This window comes from Rattus rattus, chromosome 6, assembly GCF_011064425.1.
Source record: "Rattus rattus isolate New Zealand chromosome 6, Rrattus_CSIRO_v1, whole genome shotgun sequence".
NCBI lineage: Eukaryota > Metazoa > Chordata > Mammalia > Rodentia > Muridae > Rattus > Rattus rattus.
In genome coordinates, this window is record NC_046159.1 from 120243559 (window position 1) to 120264577 (window position 21019).

At 40.4% G+C, this 21019-nt stretch overlaps 1 protein-coding gene across 1 annotated transcript in view; it reads right to left on the reverse strand.

Moving 5' to 3' along the window:
• Positions 1-21019, reverse strand: part of Cttnbp2 (cortactin binding protein 2) — a 158230-nt gene that overhangs the window by 53303 nt on the left and 83908 nt on the right. The window contains exons 5-8 of the mRNA XM_032906912.1: positions 16587-16790; positions 15199-15298; positions 13176-13326; positions 10107-10358 (exon numbers count right to left, since the gene is read on the reverse strand). Of these exons, the coding sequence (XP_032762803.1) occupies positions 10107-10358; positions 13176-13326; positions 15199-15298; positions 16587-16790 (707 nt within the window). The remainder of the gene's footprint in view (positions 1-10106; positions 10359-13175; positions 13327-15198; positions 15299-16586; positions 16791-21019) is intronic.

Consider the following 21019-nt stretch of genomic DNA (forward strand, 5'->3'; position numbering starts at 1 on the left):
ATAGTTGAATTTTACTTTAAAAAAACCCTGTATTACAGTGTGGTATTCCTGGACATAAGCATGCCTCAAATTACTCATTCATTCCCTGTCAATGCACAGTTGCTTTCTGCTGTGATCTTTCCAGGGCATGCGCTGTGGTGCACAGATGCAGATCTATGCACTAACACCAGACGGCTGGCTGTAGAGCAGGCCTTGACTTGGTGCTGTGTTAGGACACACGGAAAGCACTTCCCACATTGGCTGAACCAATCACATTCCCAGGAAGAGCATGTGTGAGTTGCAACTGCTTCGTATTGCTTCCAAAACTTACTTTCAAATACAACAATGAGTTCACCGAGGCATGGGATTAGGAACCAGAAAACAAAGTGAAGATGAAGTTGGGGCTACCAACTAAAATGAAGGGTGACCAGAAGAAGTCTTGCTGATCTGAGGGCAGAGTTGATATAGAGGGCCCTTTTGGGTGTTAGCAGGATGTGAGACTACACCTGCCAACTGAAGAGCTCTGTCAGGGGTCCCCTAAATTAAGAAATTCTGCTTGCCCTTAAAGAAACATATTAGGACATTTGGTTTTCTCTGTTGGCTTTTGCTCAGGTTGTAGGTATTATATCTTCAAAGTCTGGCTTTCATAGATCTGTGGATCAGCCTTAGAAAAACCCTAAACTAAAGAGTTAACTTCAAGCAATGTCTATGTTATAAACTACTTTTATCAAGGTGGCATTTCTGAAACTACTATAAAGCCAGTAAATGAAGAAGATTGCTAATGAGAAACCTGGATAATGCAAACTGAGACATTACTCAGAATGTATTCAATAGATACAATATGGAAACTAAACTTTGCAAGTTCCAGGATAGCCATAGGTTTTTAAATAGTTGCAATCATTCTTTAAGCTAGTACTTGTGGCAAAAGACAGTAAAACTGAAGCAGGCCTAGATTCAAATCATGTTAATGGGTATGATCGTATTTACAATGATATGGTGTTTTTCTTATATCATTCCTGATTCAATTTCTGAGTTTCAAATAATGTCACTTATAGGACTGTCAGGTGACTTAAACGAAAGGTGCCTAGAGTTCTTTGATGTTTGCAATGAACTAAGCACCCAGTGTATATTAGCAGCTGTAATTAATTAGAGTCAACATAGTCATTGCCAGTTATAAAATATCCCCAATAGTTAAGTTGGCTGGTAAGTTAGCAGTGCATACAGAAAATGCTAGTCTAATGATAATTTTGGTGATGTCACTAAATTATTTTTTAAAAATGATAGAGAGCTATAACAGATTGCAAGTCTCTCCAACTAAGATTCTTTGATCCTTGACTTTAAAGTGAATTGCTTCTAGTTGTCATTACAGGAAGGTAGAGCAGTAGAATATCACATGTTAAATGCTGCCTTCTTCTTGAAGGAAGCAGGGAAGATGTACCCATGAATTTAATGGCATCCAGATATTGCTACAGGCCCAATCCCACAGTGCTGTGCAGACCTCATGGGGAGCACAAGCCTAGATGAACAATTGGGCCCAGCAGGTCCTTCCCAAGAACTACTGTCACTACATAACATACGAATTCATGCTAATGACAAGGCACAGTTCCAGACATTGCAGGAGTAGTCATGAATCATGTAATTGTAGGGATATGTTGTAAGAAATGTGTTATTGGGTCATTCATGCTACCTGAACATCATAGACTGTCCTTCCACATACTGAGATAGCTGAATGTCACAAGGCAATGTATTCTTATGGGACCATCATCGTGTATGCTATACACCAATGACTGAAATATTTATGTGGTGCAGGACTGGCATAATCTTAGTTTAATACTCATATGTAAGGTGCTACACACTCAGCACTATGTTAAGGTCGTAGGCTCTGAGGATAAATGAAGTAGAAGTTCAAGTCTCATGGAGAAGTGAAAAATGTCATAAAGAGTTTGATATGACCTAGCAAGTGTGAAGACCTAAGTTTAGATCCCAAAGGCCCATTTAAGACTGGATAAGGTAATAGGCATCCAAGCACGCCTATAGCAAGAAGGGAGGCAGAGGCCTCCCTTGACTCACTTGAATGTCAATCAAATTGATGAAGGCAGTGATAAATAGGAGAGTATCTCTAAGAAGGTAAAGGGATGGAGTCACCACTTGAGATTGTCCTTTGATAGCTTCATGCATGTATGACATACATGTACTCATACTTATACACACGAACACACATATACTCACCATGCACATATGCACAGATTTCTTTTATGTAACTTATGGGGAAATATGAAGAAGAAAGGTCTGGCATGTCATATCACTGTAACAAATACCCAACATAAACTCTTAAGAAGACAAAAGGTTGTTTGAAGTCAGTTTGAGGGATTCCCATTCTCGGTCAGTTGCTTGTGTTGTTGCGGGCTTTTGGTTAGGTGGCAAATTATGGAAGGGACATGAGGGAAGGCAACACTGAGAACCTTATGATGACTGGGAAGGAAAGGAAAGAAACAGGAAGGGTCAAGTTCCCAATATTCCTTTCAAAATAATGACTCTATATGACTAGAAAACCCCTAACCAGGTCCTACTCCTTAGAAGACTGCCTTTGGGAAACATTTATACCACAGCAAGGGACCTACAGATGTGACAGAAGTAAATTTTTACCTTACAGAAAAGTAGGAAGAAAAAAAGATGAAAGGTACCTTTCCCTCTTCCTGGTTTCCTGCTAGGGTTATAGTTTCTAGAATTGGGCCTAAACAGGCAGCATGCCCTACCCTCATGTCCAGATGGATGGCCTTTGGATTGAAGTCATATAGATGTATATCGACTCTCTCAGAGACCTATGACCTCTATCTTAGGTTTTATTTCCACTTACAATATAGCCTTCACTGCTGACCATGAACCCAGAGCAAAATATAGGGATTCACTGTCACAGGCAAAAACTGAAGAATGGTGAGAGACAATGATGCCTCCATCATAGATCTTTAAGGAGAGCTCAGAAGCAAGGTACCAGTGCCAAGGAGGAAAGGACAAACCTGATGTTTGAAGTGGGCAGGATAAAATTAAATTCAAGGCAAAGAGACAGAATTTGCGATTAGTCGGAAGGAGAGAAAGTCTCCCCCATCCAAGAAGTTTGCAAATTCACAAATAATGCCCAGCTAAGTGCTAAACAGCTTTTGGGTATGGGTGTACCCACTGCTTTATGGACAGGGGAAGCAGGAACTATTAAGATAGACACACTGGCGTAAGCAAGCAGGTAGATGTAGGTGTGAATTGGTCAAAACAGAATTGTCAGAGGGTGTCTGCAAAACTTTGCACTAAGCATCATGGGTAATGTTGGGTAGATATGGGCTGTGTGCCAGAAGGAAAATGCTATGATCAGCTCTGTTGTAAAAACTGAAGGATGCATGGGATGGAAGGAAGAGAGTGAGGAAACAGACCAGTTATAAAAGTACACCTTGTCCATTCACCCATTGTTTCAAGAAACTACTTGGGAGTCATAGTCTCTGCTAGGAGCAATGCATACAAAGGTGAAAACATTGCTTATAGAAGAGGGAGAAGGGGGGAGATGCATGCAAACAATTACGATAAAGTACAAGCTATATAACAGAAGTGTGAAGAGAGGCCTTGGCAACACCCTAATCTTGAGCCAGAAACCTCAACCAAGACATGTTCTAGCAAACATGTCTGTCAGGACAGGTGAGGAAGTCATTTGAGATTATGAGAACCGTAGATGCAAAGCCAGAGAGTGGTCCGTCAGTCCTGTGGGTTACACATAGTACACAGTAGGAAAGATGACAGAGTACATGTACTTGTCTGAGGTTAGTGAGAACTGGAAGACCCAATCTCAAGGGTGACAGAGTCGTATAAGGATATGAAGTAGTTAGGTTACATCACCACATTTAGCTGTCAGATAGGTCCCACCCATGGCTGTACAGAGAAGGTGGAGCTTGCAACAGAGCACAGAATGCACCCAAAGAGCAGATAAGAAGTCACAAGGCTGGGATGCATGCAGTGAATGAAGAAGCAAATAACCAAAGTTGATTTACTAAGAAATAAAATCTAGCGTTGTGTTGCTCAGTTGAACTCATGTAGTAAGGAATTTGGACAGGCTAAAGACAGAATGCTGGTATTTCTTTTAGCCCTGGAAAATGAAGAGATGTGCGGACAGAGTTGCAACCATGTTGAACCTTTTGGTAAATCAAAAGTGAACGTGGTCATCAAAAGGGCTGTCACATACCTTTCTAAGCTGAGATGTTTGAAAAGTAAAAGTTTACAATGGATAGTTCCATTGGAACAAGAAGAATAAACAAGACCACACTGGACAAATAAAAATTTGCTTCTTTAGGTACAGAGATGTCCTGAGAACTCAGAATAACCTTCTTTGACAGTCTCAGAGAATACTCAATAGACATAAAGACAAGATTCTGGAATCCTGAGAGACTGTATTTGTGGGATGCCAAAGAAGAAAATACAGAATGACAGGGGAAAGGGAGTTTAAAGCCAGACAGGTGACAGCTGCAAGAGGAAGTCACCACAGATCCATGTTTGGCTGGGGTTGACCCTGGTTATTTTAATGCCCCATTGTGCCTCTGTCCATCAATCACTGATGCCTCAAATAGGCAATCATTCATTCAATCTTCACCTAGTGTTCTGGAATACATATTTAAGGAGACCCTTCTCTTTGTTTACATGTAGTATGGCATTAATTTTTTTCACTAAAACTTAAGTAGAAAAGAAAATGATGACAGAAGATAAGAAATAAAGAGATATCAGGCTGGATAGCTGGCTTAGTGTGAGGACCTCTTACTGCTCTTGCAGAGAACCTGAGTTCAGATTCCTGTACCCACATTTGGTAGCTCAAAACAGCCTGAAACTTCAGCTCCAGGCAGATCTGAAGCCTCTGGACTCCGTGAACACTTTCCCACATATAGATACACTCATGTACACATAATTAAAATAATGGATCTCTGTTTATCTTAAATGGCATCAGATTCTCTTGATTTGGAGCCTTCTAGATACCTTGTCTGGCTCTCCCTTTCTCAAGTCTGTTATACAATTCCATGCAATGAGGAAAAACTTCAGTGATCTCTAATACATAGTTGTCTTTGCAGCCAAAACCTAACTGGGAAGAATACAAATCTTGGGTGCCATAGAAACCTTTGTGCACCTCCATGCTACCTCATCCATGCCATGTGAAAACAGAAGGGGTTGCTACAAGGTAAGAGAAAATGTTTGATACTCCTAGGACTAAAAGCCTGAGAAGCTCCAGACAATCCTATTACTGAACAAGAATACATTAAAGATGCCAACAGGAAAGCTATAGTCTGTCCAAAGGATTGACTGAAAATGAGTTTAGGGGTTCTGGAAAGAAAACTCTAGAGGAAAGGTGCAAAAGGCAGACATGAGGAAGTAAGTTTGGGACCAGTTGCTGCAGAAGACACAGTTAAGCTAAAAATCAGATGCACTTGTCAAAAACAAAACAAACAAAAATCAGGAGGAGGTCCACCAGAATGGATGCTGCGAATTGCTAGTATAGCCAGAGGGGAAAGGATGGGGAAGAACCCTGGGAAAGCGGGTTGTACTGGATACTAATAATATTAGACAAGGTCAGGGAACCATAGAAGAGTAGGAGGGATAGGAAGCCACAGACTTGGCAACAGATGAGTTAGAAGTCTGACCCACCCCCAGCAAGACAGTCACACAATCTCCCAACAGAAAATACTCTGGGAAACTGGCCATGGTGGCTCATGTATATAACCCTGGCATACGAGAGTCTAGGACTGGCAGATTGCTGTGAGCTGATGGCTAAACTGGGCTACACAAGCAGTTCTAGACCACAGTTCTGGCTACACAGGCAGTCTCAGACCACAGTTCTGGCTACACCAGCAGGTCTATTGTAGAGACCTCCGTATCTCAAACAAACCGACAAAGAAAACAAAAGGCATAAAAAAATGAAAAGAATAGATAAATAGAAAAATGAATAAAGAAGATTTGTCTGGAACATAAGTTTTTATTAGTGACAGAGGAGTTTAACTCCAGTCTTCTCAGTTCTTTGCCAAGACTTTGACTTCTCAAAGTTCTCACAAGGAAAGCAAGAGTTCCATTCAGAAGTTCTTTGATCTGCTTCCAGGAACCAAAGAAGGGCTTATCCCTGGTTCAACCTTCTCTCTAGCAGCTGTTGTTAGACAGTAATGACTATCTGAACAAACTTAACCACAGGAAAACCAAACAGGACTGCAAAGAAGCAAGCACCGATGTGGGAACTGAATTCTCCACAAGCCATCTTAATTCAACCATTTCCAACACTTCATTTCTTCGTGTAGAATGCACAGGAGGGGCCATATTGGGTGACCACTGTCGCTTCAGGCTCTAGAATCCCACAATCCTCCATTGGAGACTGAGCGATTTAATGATGGCATTTTCATACAGGCTTTGTTTTGTTGATCTTTAGCCCTCTCTCCCATTTTTTCCCCTTTAAACCGTCTCTATTTCTGAAGTTCTCCTTCCTCCCTCATCATAACTTGCTTTCTTGTTGATATGATAAAACGTCATGACAAAACAAACAAACAAACAAACAACTTGCAAAAAAAAAGAGGAAAGGGTTAATTTCAGCTAACAATCCATCATGAAGGGAAGTCAGGGAAGGAACTCCAGAAAGGGACCTGGAAGCAGGAACTGAAGCAGAGGCCATGGAGAAAAGCTATTTGACTTCCTTCTCTCCATGGCTTACACAATGGGCTCTCTTTATAAAATCTAGGACCACTTGCCAGGGGCTGGAGGTAAGGGGTAGGAGTAGGTTACTACCCATAGTGGGTGGTTCTTCCTGTATCAATTAGTAATCCAGACAATGCCCTACACACATCCCGCAGGCTCACAGGCCAATAAGATGGAAATGATTTCTTAATCAAGGTTCCCTCTTCTAAGGCGACTCTAATTCTTGTCAAGTTGATAAAGCTAACCCACATTCCCATCTGGAATTTCCCCCTGATGTTTGCTTCCCTGCGGCTTTACCCTAGGGATTCCCAGGCTTCCCTGCCTCCTGGTTTTGAAAAACTCATGACATTTTCAGATTCAGCTGTAGCTTTTGCAGGAACAAATCCTAAATGAGTATCCCCACATTGTTTCCAGTTAAATAGCCTCTACCCACTCTCGCCTACAAATAACAATAAAACTCTAGGACCTGCATAGGAGGAAGAATGTGCCCTGTGTGTTTGTTTCTGAGTCTGGGTTTCTTGAGCAACACCTCCAGCCTTATACAGACTAGATATGTGGCTGACTGAGATCATTTTCAAGGGCCCATTGTGCTTAGACTAGAGTGATTTACTACATACCGATAGTTGTGATTTATTGTTTCTGAAAACTGGCCTTAGCGAATTATTATAAATGGATAATCTGGGAAAACTATTTTTGTCAGAATGGAAACATTGTTTTAGACAAGTGATGCAGATCTATTTTACAAGGGTTTTGACTAGAAAGGAAGGATGTGGGGTGAAAGAGACTAATGAAATCAGGAAATCTGGGCTCCATTCCCAACAGCTATCCATTAAACCCTCTCGGGCTTAGATGTCCTAATCATAAAATAAAGAGGTCCAAATGGAAGATTAAATGCCCACTCCAGAGCTAAGAGAATTTACTATTTAAACAGCTTAGTCGAGTGTGTTGTCGATCATTCCTTAAAATCTCACATCAAAACATTGATCTTATGCTTTTAAAAACTATGAGGATGCAGAAGAGTACTATTCTGAGAGAACGAGGTCGCATTCCCATTACACAACAGTGAAGGGGCATTTATGGCTGTCAGGGTCTGAGGGAATCAATGGAAATACCGTCGCTACCATCGTTGATGATCAAACCCCTGGGACTAAGAACACTTCATATTGAAGGGGCTATAGAGCAATAGCATCCTTCACTGAAGGCTCGCTCCCTGAGGAGGGTGGGGGAGGAAGGAGTTCCTCTCACCTAGCAGAAGAGGTAGGGTAGGCAAACACCTTAGGTCAGAGATCTCTGCTTTCCTTCTGTTTGGTTCCTAAGGCTGAGTATATTCATAAGCCTCTCCTATTCATATCTCACAGAGTTCATACTTCCTTCCTTCCTTCCTTCTTTCCTTCCTTTCTTCCTTCCTTCCTTCCTTCCTTCCTCCCTTCCTTAATAGTTCTGGAGATAGTTGTGATACAAGCAACAGACTACCTTGTCACCAAGGTTTTCAGTCTCTGATTAACTGCATGTTCAAACTTGAATGGCTTACACTTCCCATTTTTGTCTCCTAAAATATTTTACACGGTACGCTATTGTATTCCATTAAAATGCTCCTACATTTCAGTTCCTAGAATTTTCCTTCCCTTTGCGTTAAAGAGTACAGTGAAGGAAAACATAAGCTAACAAGCCCAAATAAATAATGCTTCTCTATTGTCTCTCTTAAAAATCGAACTGTGAAGTACATGGTGTCTGTAGTTGACCTAACCATTCCAAACAGGTATTTCCTTTTTTTTTTTTTCCCCCGGATCTGAGGACTGAACCCAGGGCCTTGCAGTTGCTAGGCAAGCGCTCTACCACTGAGCTAAATCCCCAACCCCCCAAGCAGGTATTTCCATCTGGAAAGAATGAATCTCGTGCTTAATTCAAAGATACGTCAAACCACCATTTAGCTCACTAATCAATGCTTTTTCTTCACTCTCCCTGCAAACTATTATCTTTTCATTCAGCTCTTTTTCTTTCCCATGTCTATTCTGCGTTCTATCCCTGGTCATTGATTTATTATTGTGCATGTGTGTCTACACTTGTGTGTGCGTGGGGGGGTTCAATATGTGAGCATACATGCTTGCCTGTGTGTGTGCATGTGAAGGACAGAAACTGACTTGGGGTTACCTTCTTCTGTTGCCCTCCACCTTACATTTTGAGGCAGAATCACACCTTGAGCATACACTTGTTTCAGCTAGACTGACTGGCCAGCAAGCCTCACCCCCACCCCAGGAGCTCCCTGTGTGCACACCCTCAGTACTGAGTTACGAGAGCATGCAGCCACGCTCAGGTCTTATGTGGGTGCTGTTTATCAAAGCTCAGTTCCTTGTGCCTGTGCGAAAAGCACTTTACCCACAAAACCATCCTCAGCCTCAGCCTTGACCATTTTTGTCTATAACTCTAATTATTACCCTTGTTCTCACCATCTTCCACCATTTAGTCTGTTCCTCTCTGAGATCACGTTATTCCAAATCACAAATGGTCTAAATAATATTCTTACATAATTTAAACTGGAGAACCATTTAACCTTATTTTTCTAAAAACCTCCCACTGGCTGTATATTCACTGGTATTTTTATGTCAAGCTCCTTATTAAATGCTACTGAAACCCTGCCCCCAAATCAACAATGACCACCCCCGTAGCATTATTTTATTCCTATTTTTCCTTAGCTCACTTGGGGCTATTAGCCACTTCCTACTTCTGTGTCTCTATTCTTACTTTCCCCTTTACCTGAATTGTTCTCTCCAGTAGTCTAAAGGACTCCGAATAATTCCTACTCATTGAGAATGAACCATTCCTAAAGTGACTCCCTAGAGCCCTGTTCTTAAAAACACCTAATCTCTGTTTTTCCACAACACGGACTGAGGGTTGATCTGATACCTGTCCATCACCATATGCTCCCAATGTCTCCTTATCCTGGACTTGTAGCTTGAGTACTTAAGCTGGCCTAAGTGACAAGAACACAGAGCACGCTTAGCTAATGTCTTAGCCATCGGGAGCTTCCTGATAGCTTATTGGTATTACTGGTCTACTGTTCCTAATGGAGCCTAAGAAAATAGCCTACAATCTGATCCTCCCCCACCACAAACTAGCAGGAACTAGTTACATTAATATTCACCTTTCCTTCCTAATGCAAATGAAATAAAATATATTCTTGTACACCTTATAAAGAAAAGATTTAAAACATAAAAGATTTTTAAACAGGAAAGTTTTCTTATGTCCCTGACCGTAAACATCTTCTTGAGAGAAATGAGTGTCAGTTTGTACCAGCAGCTCATAGTCTTCTGCAAAGGTACTACTCCATTTCTATTGACTCAGTCTGAACACACCAGATCAATTACAAACGACTATGCCACTCGTCGAATTTACAACGGGACAATGAGGCCAGCGGCTAACAGACGCACCTTGAAACCTTTGGAAGCAGCAATATGGGCAGCAGTCCAGCCTTCTTTGTCAGCGTGGTTAATGAGGTCTGCAGGAACCACAGGCTTAGATGAACCTGGAGGGCTCTCTCCTCCATTCAAGCTGAACAAGCCTGACTTGGGCTCTTCTGCACTCAAAGAGTTTCCAGGGGCTGGCACTCTATGGTACATCAGTAGCTTGAGGCTGTCCACATTACCAGTGTCCACGGCTGCATGAATTGGTGTCCAGCCATCCTGAAAATACATTGACCAGGAGGAAAACATTGAGAGTAACATTAATGATGAGGACTCTGTTATTTTAAGTCCACCTCTAAATTCTCTTGGTCATGAACCACTGCATCAGAGACCGGAGGCAGTCCACTCCTGAATATTCCAGACGAACTTAAGTTCTCTGACTTTTATTGGTGATATTAGTTCCCACAACTATGATTCATGTTGGATGTTAAATCATCATTTTTCACCTAATAGTTGCCATCTGGGGTGAGCAGGTACTGCCTAGTCTCCTAAGTAGTAATACTTTACCAACCAAAATTTCAATTTAGTATTAAAAAAAACAATGGAGTGAACTTTGCCCTAATGAGATTTTAAAATTATAAGGAATAATTATGGTATTAATTATTTAGCAATGCACTGAAAGACACTGCTGCAAACCACTTTTACTATCAGTGCAGTAGCCTGACTGGAATGGTCTGAACATTTTAATGCCAATGATTCCAGAAGGAAGGAGTCTAGGTAAAAGGGAAAGGTAGGAACACACAAAAAACAAAACCCAGTAGGTTCACTGATATCTATGGGCCTCTGTTCAGGAACTGCTGAGTGTAGAGGGATTCTAATCAGGACTTACTTACTTAGAAAATGGTCCAATTAAAATTGCCGAGACCATTTTCTAGAATTAATTGTTCTGCCCCGGCCCCTTGCCCACTTAGCTGGTTCCCTGACTGGTCACAAGCTTGGGGCAGTGGTCCTCAGGTCTGCAACCCCAATACCCTCTGAGACTTAGTTAACTGCAGATCCCCATGCCTCCATCCAGATAAAGTGAACCTGACCCTCTGAGGGGGAAGGCCCACCGGGGCTATCAATCATGCCCAGAAAGGGGAAGGAATGCATTTAAAATTGACAAGCAGGCTTCTAGGGAAAAGTCCCTGCTCCCCTCACAGTCTCTCATTCTGACACACAGGTGGGTCTGTCTACAGCATAGGAACTTTTATTTGTCTTTTAAACTTTTATCAAAGAATTGATTTGACTTGGGGCTTTGTTTTTCTGCCTTCGTATCATAGCTTTAAGATCATTTTCATATAGAATTCCATATTGCTATACTAATTATATTCTCGTGAGCTAAAAACTTTTTGTTTTTTAATATGTGTTTTGAGAAAGGGTCTCATTATGTATCCCTTGATAGTGAAGAACTTGATATGGTCCTTTTGCCTCTCAAGTGCTGGAATCTAGGCATTTGGCACCACTGTGCTGTTTGGTTTTTTTTTTTTTTTTTAAGTGATAATATAAAAGCTAAGAAAATTAGCCAATAAGTGGGAACCATCTTAATGTAGACTAAGTGTTGTAATGCATACTAAGGAAAGTCCTTGGGACTTTTTCTCCCCTTCTGAATTTCATGACAGTAAAGTTCACTTGATCAAGATAAGACCACGTCGGCAGTTAACTAGAGCAGGGTGTGGTCTACACTGCAGTCATGTACAAAGGTCCCTGCTTTCTTCTGCAGGGTAATGACCCTTCCATTGACCACAGAGAATAAGTGCTGATTACCTTCCTAACGTACGAATTCCAAACAGTCTTTCTAGGAACGGACAAGACAGGACAAAAACCCTTTGACACTCCACTTTCTCTTGCTACCTTACCATTAAAAGGCATAAGACATAATTATTCCCCTGAGGTCACTTATCAATTACACAGTGTGTTTTCGCATTGTCTAAACAACCTGTTCAGCCCAACAAAGCTAGCTTCGGGGCACTGATCTGTCTTCTCAGCAGGATGTGGTTTAACCTTCCATGATGAACTATTTATTCGGTTTAATGATGCAAAATTCATTTATCTTCCAGCTACAAGATAGGATTTTGTTGTGAATATATCCAAACACCAAATACTTCATGGATAAAATATATAAAATGTGAAATGTGAAACTAAACTACTTTTTTTTCAGATTTTCTTTTTAAAGGGACGATCTGGGGAGATGGTCAGATCCTCTAAGGGAATCAGGCATGTTAGTGGTTTAAACACACCTACAAGCAAAATACCCACACGTGTACAATAAGAACTTTAATTTAATTAAAGAATTAAAATTTAATAAAAACTTGAAATTGAATAAAAATAATTCTGGGGTTTTGTTTTTAAACTCTAACAATAATTTGCAATGGAAAATATTCATTCCTGGCCTTGTTATCTTTGTAAATATTGATGCTTAATGATTGCTTCTTGTCAGAGAAATTGGTAATAGCATCAAAGAATAATATTTGTTCAATGAACAAAAATGGACAGATTCATTGTCTTCTCTCATTCTGAAATACTAGGAGCACCAAAATCCCCTTTTCTATGATTAGCCTCAGTTCGAATGACTGAGAGGTAAAATGGACTAGATTTTCAATTAGCAAGCCAGAGACTCAAGCACAGGTCACTTTCCAATTCAGGATCCTTAAAGCAAAAGCACACTAGCGAGTCAGTTTTCGACGCTTCAGCATTTGTGGGAGGCTAGTTTCAAAGCTACGTTGTGACTTCTTCACCCTGGCTTCTGCATTTCTAGAGATGCACACATCCCTCATACAAAACACTATGGCGGTTTACCTAGCGCCTACACATACTTCCACAACTCAGTTCCTCTCCATCCTATGTATAATGTCGTCTCCAGTGCAATCGCTATGAAGGCATTAGTTATACTGCCTTCTATAGGGAACATTGACAAGGAAAAGAGACTGCACCCATCATATATCTGCATCTATATTCGACAGACACAAGCTTGTGGTTTTTGAACCTATACGCCTAGTTTTCAAACACGATATAAATAACATATGTCAGGGAACGCTCTCCCAAATGGGTACTTACTCTGGTTTTTATACTCCGGTCAGTGCCAGCTTCCAGCAGGAGTTTGATACATTCCTTATTTCCAGTTTTACAGGCCAGGTACAGAGGTGTCTGTCCTCCAGCAGCAGAGTGATTAATGTTGGCATTGTATGCAGTTAGTAATTCTATACATCTGTTCATGGAATTATGATTAGTTACACACAAATGACTTGTCACCTGAGAAGCATTCCCTGACCAGATATTAAATCTAGATAACATGCACAAGCTAGCCTGCATATTGGCATATATCAATCATTTTAGATTTATGAAACTTATTTCATTGCTATCACTTTCATATGACTAAGAGCTACATTTTGGTCTCAAAACTTACGAAAACTTAAACTTGTCCCTTAAAACGTTCAAACCTGGTGATACTTCTTCCCAAGTTTTATAGGAGTTGTCCTTAGAAAAGGTTTGACTTGTTAGGTTAAATGGTATAACTGTCCTTGGTATACATATTTTCTGTGATTCAAAAATGGGTTTTGCCTTGAAAAATAACATGAGGCTGCTGAATCATTCTGGGATTTTTTTATTCACCGAAGAAAATGATTATAAATAGCATAGACAGCCGGGCACCATGTGCCTCCTCTATAAAAAGGAGCAGGGGGCTGGGAAAAGGGCTGCCTTGGGAGAATGATGGAAAAGGCTGTCTCTTTGCATGGTTGCTAGCTTCTGAGGGCACAGCTACACAGGAACGCAAGAAGGTAATGCCCAAGACTGTGATTTTGTGACTAGTTCAATACAGAGATAGAATTTGAACAAACTGAAGGATTTGCCTTTGGGGAGGTTTATTTCTCTTACAGTATTTGGCTTATACATGTTTTCTAAAAAGTAACACGCTGACATATTTGTGTAGCCTGTTCTTTACATTTATGGATTCCTGAATTTCCATAGGGTTCCTCTTTCCAAAGCTACCCATGCTTCTGTTCTGTGACAGTTACGTCCTCCAAGGAAGGAGCTTACAGATGGCCTGGTGACATGGAGGTGACAAAGGCCAAAACACAGGCCAGGAGGAGAGATCTGTTCGATGGGACACAGACTATAACCCGGAACACAGAATGTAACCCGGAAGGTAACAGCAAAAGTAGCTCCTGTGGTTTGCAAAACTGAAGCCAGGCTGTTGAAGTGCAAGAGACGCACACAAGAGAAATGACCCCGGATACCGAAGGCTGCGTTTGGAATACTACAGAATTATAATACTTATAGTTAACAACCCTGATGTGGATTCTGAAAAGCTTTAAGAGGTGTAGAGTTTGAGCTGGGTACTAGCTCAGTTGTTGAAGGATTTAAGATTTATAACCCAAATGCCATGGATTCTGTAATTTGTCAAAGACTATTTCTCTCTGGACAGTAGGATCTCAAAGGTGGTGGCAGTATACGTCCCTCACAACCTGTCAGCTCAGCACAGTCAGGACAGCAGTTTGGCTGTGTTCGACTATTAAAATGTGACTTTTAGCTTGAAAATGAAATCCCTGTCCTTATGACTTTGAAGCTCCTTTTAGAGCTCATTGCTTTGACTTTTCTCTTAGTTGTGAATGAAGAAACAGGAGCTTTTGGGACTATCAAATAACTTACCTCACCGGAGAATAATAGGATTTTAATAAATAATATAATTCAATGTTCTACTTTTAATGTTAGCACTAACAAAAGCTTTTAGAGAAAGGAGAAAGTAAAGCTCTCAGCATTCCTTACTTTGTTCTCCATTGCTACGCTAGCAGACATTTTCCAGAAGCAAGTATGAATGTATGGTTCAGACTGTCTGCGTCTATATATGGACTACATACAGACTGGACACACACATACTTCCTCTAGACACAGCACGTAACTATTGTTATGAAGAACAAATCTAAGGTCCTGCTTTGCATTTGAACACTCAAATATGCTTTGCGGATTTGTCGATGAATATTAACCACTCATTTACATCCTTAGCAGGAGAGAAATCTGTGCAAAATATAAAAAAGGGGGTCACTTCCAAAGGAAAAGAAGAATGAAGATCATCACTTACTCAAAATGTCCCTGAGCGGCTGCAACGCACAAGGGTGTGAAGCCATTTTTATCAGCAGCGTCGACGAGGGCTTCTGCATTCAGCAGCAATCGCACACAGTCTACAGGATGGTAACAGAAAGCCACTTTCATTTAGGGCAAGGATGCGTTAGGTTCCCTATAAACTGTGCAGAGGCTCCAACAGCAAAGGCTGACCTCACTGCTCTGTCCTGCTGAATGTGGCATGCCACAGACTTTCACAAGGAGAGCCAACTCTCTCCTTGAAGACAGGGTATCTCCAGAGCCACCAAGACATGGCTTTAAAAACCATCTCGAAGCGAGTTGTTGATGGGTAAAAAGGAATACCACATACCAGAAAAGATACTTTGCTAGATTCTCGGCCAGAGTTTCTTCAAAATAATGTTTTGAGGAGAATCAGATCCATTTACCAAATTGTATTTACACAGTTACATTCATACTGCATGATTGATGCTAATTTAATCATCAAGGCACTTCTATGTGGGCCATTCCTACACTTAGCTACTTGAAGATCAAGGAAAGCCCACAGAAAGCCACTTGAGACACACACACATCACTAACAGAGAGGTATCATAAATAATACTGCATGATCTCAGTTTAATTTCTCTACAGTGAAGAAAACTCCCTCAGTGCTTCTGAATTCCAAAGTGCTTTAAAAACGACTGAGTCTCCTTAGCTCTGGAGAGCACGGTGTCTGAGCCAATCAGGAAGTAGCCCACAGTGCACATACCCTCTCAACTTAGAACGTGCAGTCCAGCCACCTCTTTTTCTGTGTTACCACATATCTTTAGGATATTTAACTACCAGATTTGCATTTTAAAGAGTAAAAAGAATTCTTAGTCTCCGCTGACATATTATTATAGTAAGTTTTCAGTTCTCAGGAAAATAACTTAAGTAACTATAAGGCCACTCTTAATAACTGGTAAAACCTCTCTGTGGCAACCATTCAACACCCAAGTCTACCAGCCTGGAAGACCTACTTCACCCACAGCAGGTATTCCTACCAAAGAAATCAGGGTTACTCTGTCCTGCAAAGAGTGACATCAGGTAGACACTGCGATTCTAACGTGTGTTTAATAATCCCTATGTGGACAATGTATTTCATTGTGCATCTGTAAACACTGACTTTGCCACTGGCCCTACATTTTATAGTAAGGAACCACATAATCAGGCCCTTAAATATTCATAAAACTTTAAAACTCATGAAAAAAATCCCCATTCTGCTACTCCTTAAAAAAAAAAAATGAATCCAAGTGGACATTTTGCTCGCCATAGTGATTTAAGTCACCTTTGGTCTTCCATCCTCTTGCCAAGTGTGTTAAGGTAAGGCATTGGCGGTCTGTTCAGTTTTGCTTTGTCTTGTCTCTTTACCTGTATGTCCATTCTTAGCAGCAGAATACAAGGCAGAATGGCCATCTTCACAGCAGTAATTTATGTCCAGTCCTTCTTCATTAAGCAGCATTGATAATAGAGTGACATTTCCCTGGGCAGCAGCTTGCTGAAGAAGGGTGGGCCTGCCAGCCAGGGGGGCAGGACCACCACTCATTAGCAAAGGGGTTAGGGAGGGTGACCAGCCTGTAGGTTAAAGTGACCCTAGTTAGACAGGAGGAAGAAGAGACAGAAACTACCAGTCTTTTTTGAATCACACACACAGAGACGGGAACACGTATCCCTAGAAGATTACATGGTTTCTATCATTATCAATCTGTTAATACTGTCTTAGCATAAATCCGTACTGTTATTTTCAGACTTTCTATCTGGTGCTAATTAAATTAACCTTGACGGGGGACATGTTATTTTTAGTCGTCAGTTTGGCACAAGAAAAAAGAGTTAAAGAAATAATTGCTTTTAGGAGGCCGAGACGGCTACCACACTCCACAAACTTAAATTTCTATTTAGAATTTAAGATCATTTTGAATTTTAAGATTATATAAAGGTTACCTTAATTTCAATACTGATATGGCAATGTAAATTAAGTAAGTGTGAGATACCACTGTAGCTGCAAAGAGTTTCTTCAACAATGCTTCTAAGATAATTATTTGGTATAAACCAGGAAATGGGCCTCACTCTATCAAGGAGTTTGTTCTATTCCTTCAATTTTCATATCTGAGAAACAAATATGGGTGTTAAAAGCTGACAGAAATACAATATATATAAATGGCTCTATTGTACGACAGAACATAGTTCAGTAACTCTGAAAACTTTGAAAACGGCCACCTCTCGCCATCTTCACTGCAGGACTAACAAACTTGAGATTGGCCAACAAAGCAGGGTGCTCTACCACAGAGCTTTAAACAAAGATTGCGAGATGATCATGGTTAGTTTTCTCATCAGTATTTAGCAGTTTTAGAAGAGAATCTGTTAAGAGTGTGAAGTCGGCTGCATATAGCCTGGAAAATTTTCTGAATCCTTCCTTGATCAAAAGGCTGTAAAAACAGTAAAGTACACATGTTTATTTAATTGATAATTATGTCCTTTCGGGTTAAATACATTGAGTGAGCCCCAGTACTTTTCAGCAGTTCTGTAAATAACTACACATATATTCTTCATGCAGACTTTCCATGGGGAATAGCTATATAGCTATCAGTATCAGTTACACTAATATGAATGTAATATTCAATTCTTATGATTAATCACAAGTTTTTAGCTTTACTTCTTTCAGGATATATTTAAAGTACATATCAAAGAAACTCCTCGGAATATTGAAAATTCTTTATAAAAATAAGTCAGAGAGGCCATTTATGCCAATAGAAATCCATGGAAGATTGAATCTCAAAATTATATCTTTACAACTAATAATTTGAATCCACGGATTACTTATTGTTTTATCATATCAGGACAGCAATGACAGACAATTAAAATGTTTATAAAATTCAATATTTCTCAAATCTTTATAATATTTTCCCATCCATATTGATTAGGTCTTCTTAGAAAAGTAGTATTTTTACTTCATACTTACAAGAAGGCTCCTCTCTGGTACATTTTACCTTTTGTATTTTCTTAAAAACAAACAAACAAAAAAAACAGGCCCACAAAAATTAAATCAGTACTTATTAGAAATGGATGATAGACAGAAAATTATAAACACCAAGGTAGGACACCTTGACTGTAAAGCAGACACAAGCAATAAGAAAGCATTACACTACCGTCCCCAGCAGAACAGGGATGGGGGGGTCTGCTTCATGCTATTAACACACACACATACATACTCATGTACACACACACTTATACACACATACATACCTGTACTCATGCACCCACCCAAACATCTGCGCGCGCGCACACAAACACACACACACACACACACACACACACACACACACACACTGCACTCATGCACACAGGCACACATGTACATGGACACATGCATACACACACACGCACATCTGTACACATGCGTGCACACACACTCATCTCTTCTTTACATCTCATTCAAGTTATCTAGGTTCTTGACAGTCTTCCATGAATACCAATGTGTACATCTAAAGTTTGCTCATCATTTAGTTTAAACCACAGTTCTAGGCTTTGCAGGAGACAATACAAATTCATATTTCCAATTGTTTTATATGGGTTTATATGGAAATATTCAATTATGTGTATAATTTTCTGGAAGACCCCACTCGTGAGTGGTAAAAGGCTTTATTCAAAAATGTTCTTAATCGTAAGGTCATGAAGTGTTGTCGCTTTTCCAGTCAGATTCAAAGAAAGCAGTATCAGGTTCTTTGGAGGACCGAAAAAAAAATGGTCTCTAAATCTTCACAAAAGAAAATGTTTTGAAAATATTGTAAACTTTAAGCTCTTAAATTTAAACAAATGTTATTTTTTTCACTATAATTTCCAGTTTTCTCCCAATACAATTTATTTTAAGAACTCCTGTTCCATATATGGTGGAATTAAAAGAAAGACCTCACTAAACATTAGTATTCATCTGAAATTCTCAGCCATGAGAGAAATGGTAATGTATGATTAACTGGATTAGTTAAGGATAGAATAAACCCGAGTCCACACAGCTACTCTACACGTGTTAGAAAGTCATTCGGCTACGCGGCATTGTAGGCAGACGCTAGTAAAGGTGAGGATTTGCATAGCAGGCCACGAAACATGGGGGCATGCAAGGGCAGAGGAAAAGGCGCTGGAACAGCTTCTGGCACCAGCTTCAGAGGGTGGAGAGGGTTAAGGTCACAGCCCAGACCATTCTGGTTTTGCGATTTAGCATTCAAGCCAATCATACACCAGTATACTTTAGAAAATATCTTTAAGGAAGGAAAAAAGTCTGAACCAAATGAAATGGAATTCATAAAATAAATAATAGTAATAAAATAAATAACAATAACAAGAAAAACAATCACAAAAAAGAAAGAGAGGATGGAAGGAAGGAAGGAAGGAAGGAAGGAAGGAAGGAAGGAAGGAAGGAAGGAAGGAAGGGAAACAGAAAAATGTGCAAAGGTTTGGGGATTCAGTTGCCTGGAGTGATTCCTATTTTAACCTTCTTCATGTAACCATTGGAATATATCATATATAATATATAAATATATGTGTATATTATACATTATATATTATATATTCATTTGACAAATTGGTAAGAATTTCTAGTTCATTTACAATTTAAAACACTATTTTAAGAGTTCATGATTTGTTACGAGGTCACCTCTGGTTAGCGTACTTTAGAACGCAACTCATTAAAATGAGACCCCTCTGCCACTCCGGCTTTTCACTGGGATTTCACCTCACTGTTACAGACAGAGGTGGCAGGGACACAGGCATCTCAAGAGAAAAAAATCCCAGGTTCCAGGGCAAAGAGGAATAAAGAGTCTCTAACACGAGAATAAGTCAGAACATCCTTCAGTTGGGAAATAGCCTTAATTTTGGGTTCAAGAGTTTAAGTTGGAGACGACAAAGCTAATAGCTTACAAGTAATTCCTCCCCAGGATTACAACTACAAAAGGGTAGAAATGAGCTAAGTTTGCCCTTTGAAACTCAGCTCAATGCTTGCTCACATGATCAAAGAAATGGGAGCAAGGCATCTGGCAGGTACACTCGGTTCCTGGGCGTCGTTCCTAGCAACCGCAGTGGTGCCAGGGGAAAGTTGATGACCTCCTATGGGCTTCTGACCTGAAGAGGAACAAGCTCACTCAGGCACAGCCAGGTTAAGGAGCGGGATGCAGGGAGCTTGGGTGCTGCCGAGAAGAAACGGGTGCTGGTGTGGCAAAGGCTGCAGTGTAGCTCAGTAGTGGAACACTCACCTAGCACGCATCAGGCTCTGGATGTGATTCCCCACCAAAATAATCCTTAAAAAAGAAGAACTGGAACCAACTAAATGCAATGTGGGTAAAATGCTATCTAATTTGGGAGGCTAAGGGTGGCCTTCACCCACAATTGAGTTCTGTAATTATACAAGCAGGCTTCACTCTAACATGTGTGCCATCACAGCACATAAGGAGGCACCGACTGAACACCTGCTAAGGGACCAAGACCTCCGGTGCCACCCTTCTGCCCTGAAGATGCACACTTTATAATCAATCAGACAGAAGCCTGCTATTCCATCAAAGGGCATCACCCTACAGTTCTGGGAACACTATGGCCAAACTAGAAGGTTGAAAATCGGAAAACAAGGAACTGACGTTACATATCTTCAATGGCCCTCGCTTCATCACAATCTCATTCAATTCTCCTTGGCACCTCAGATATAAGTAAAAGGTTTTTTGTTTGTTTGTTTGTTTTGCTTTTTTTTTTAAAGAGTTCTGGCTTCTTTTATCCAGAATCCCACTGAATACAAAACAGCTGTTTGGGCAAATATTTAACAG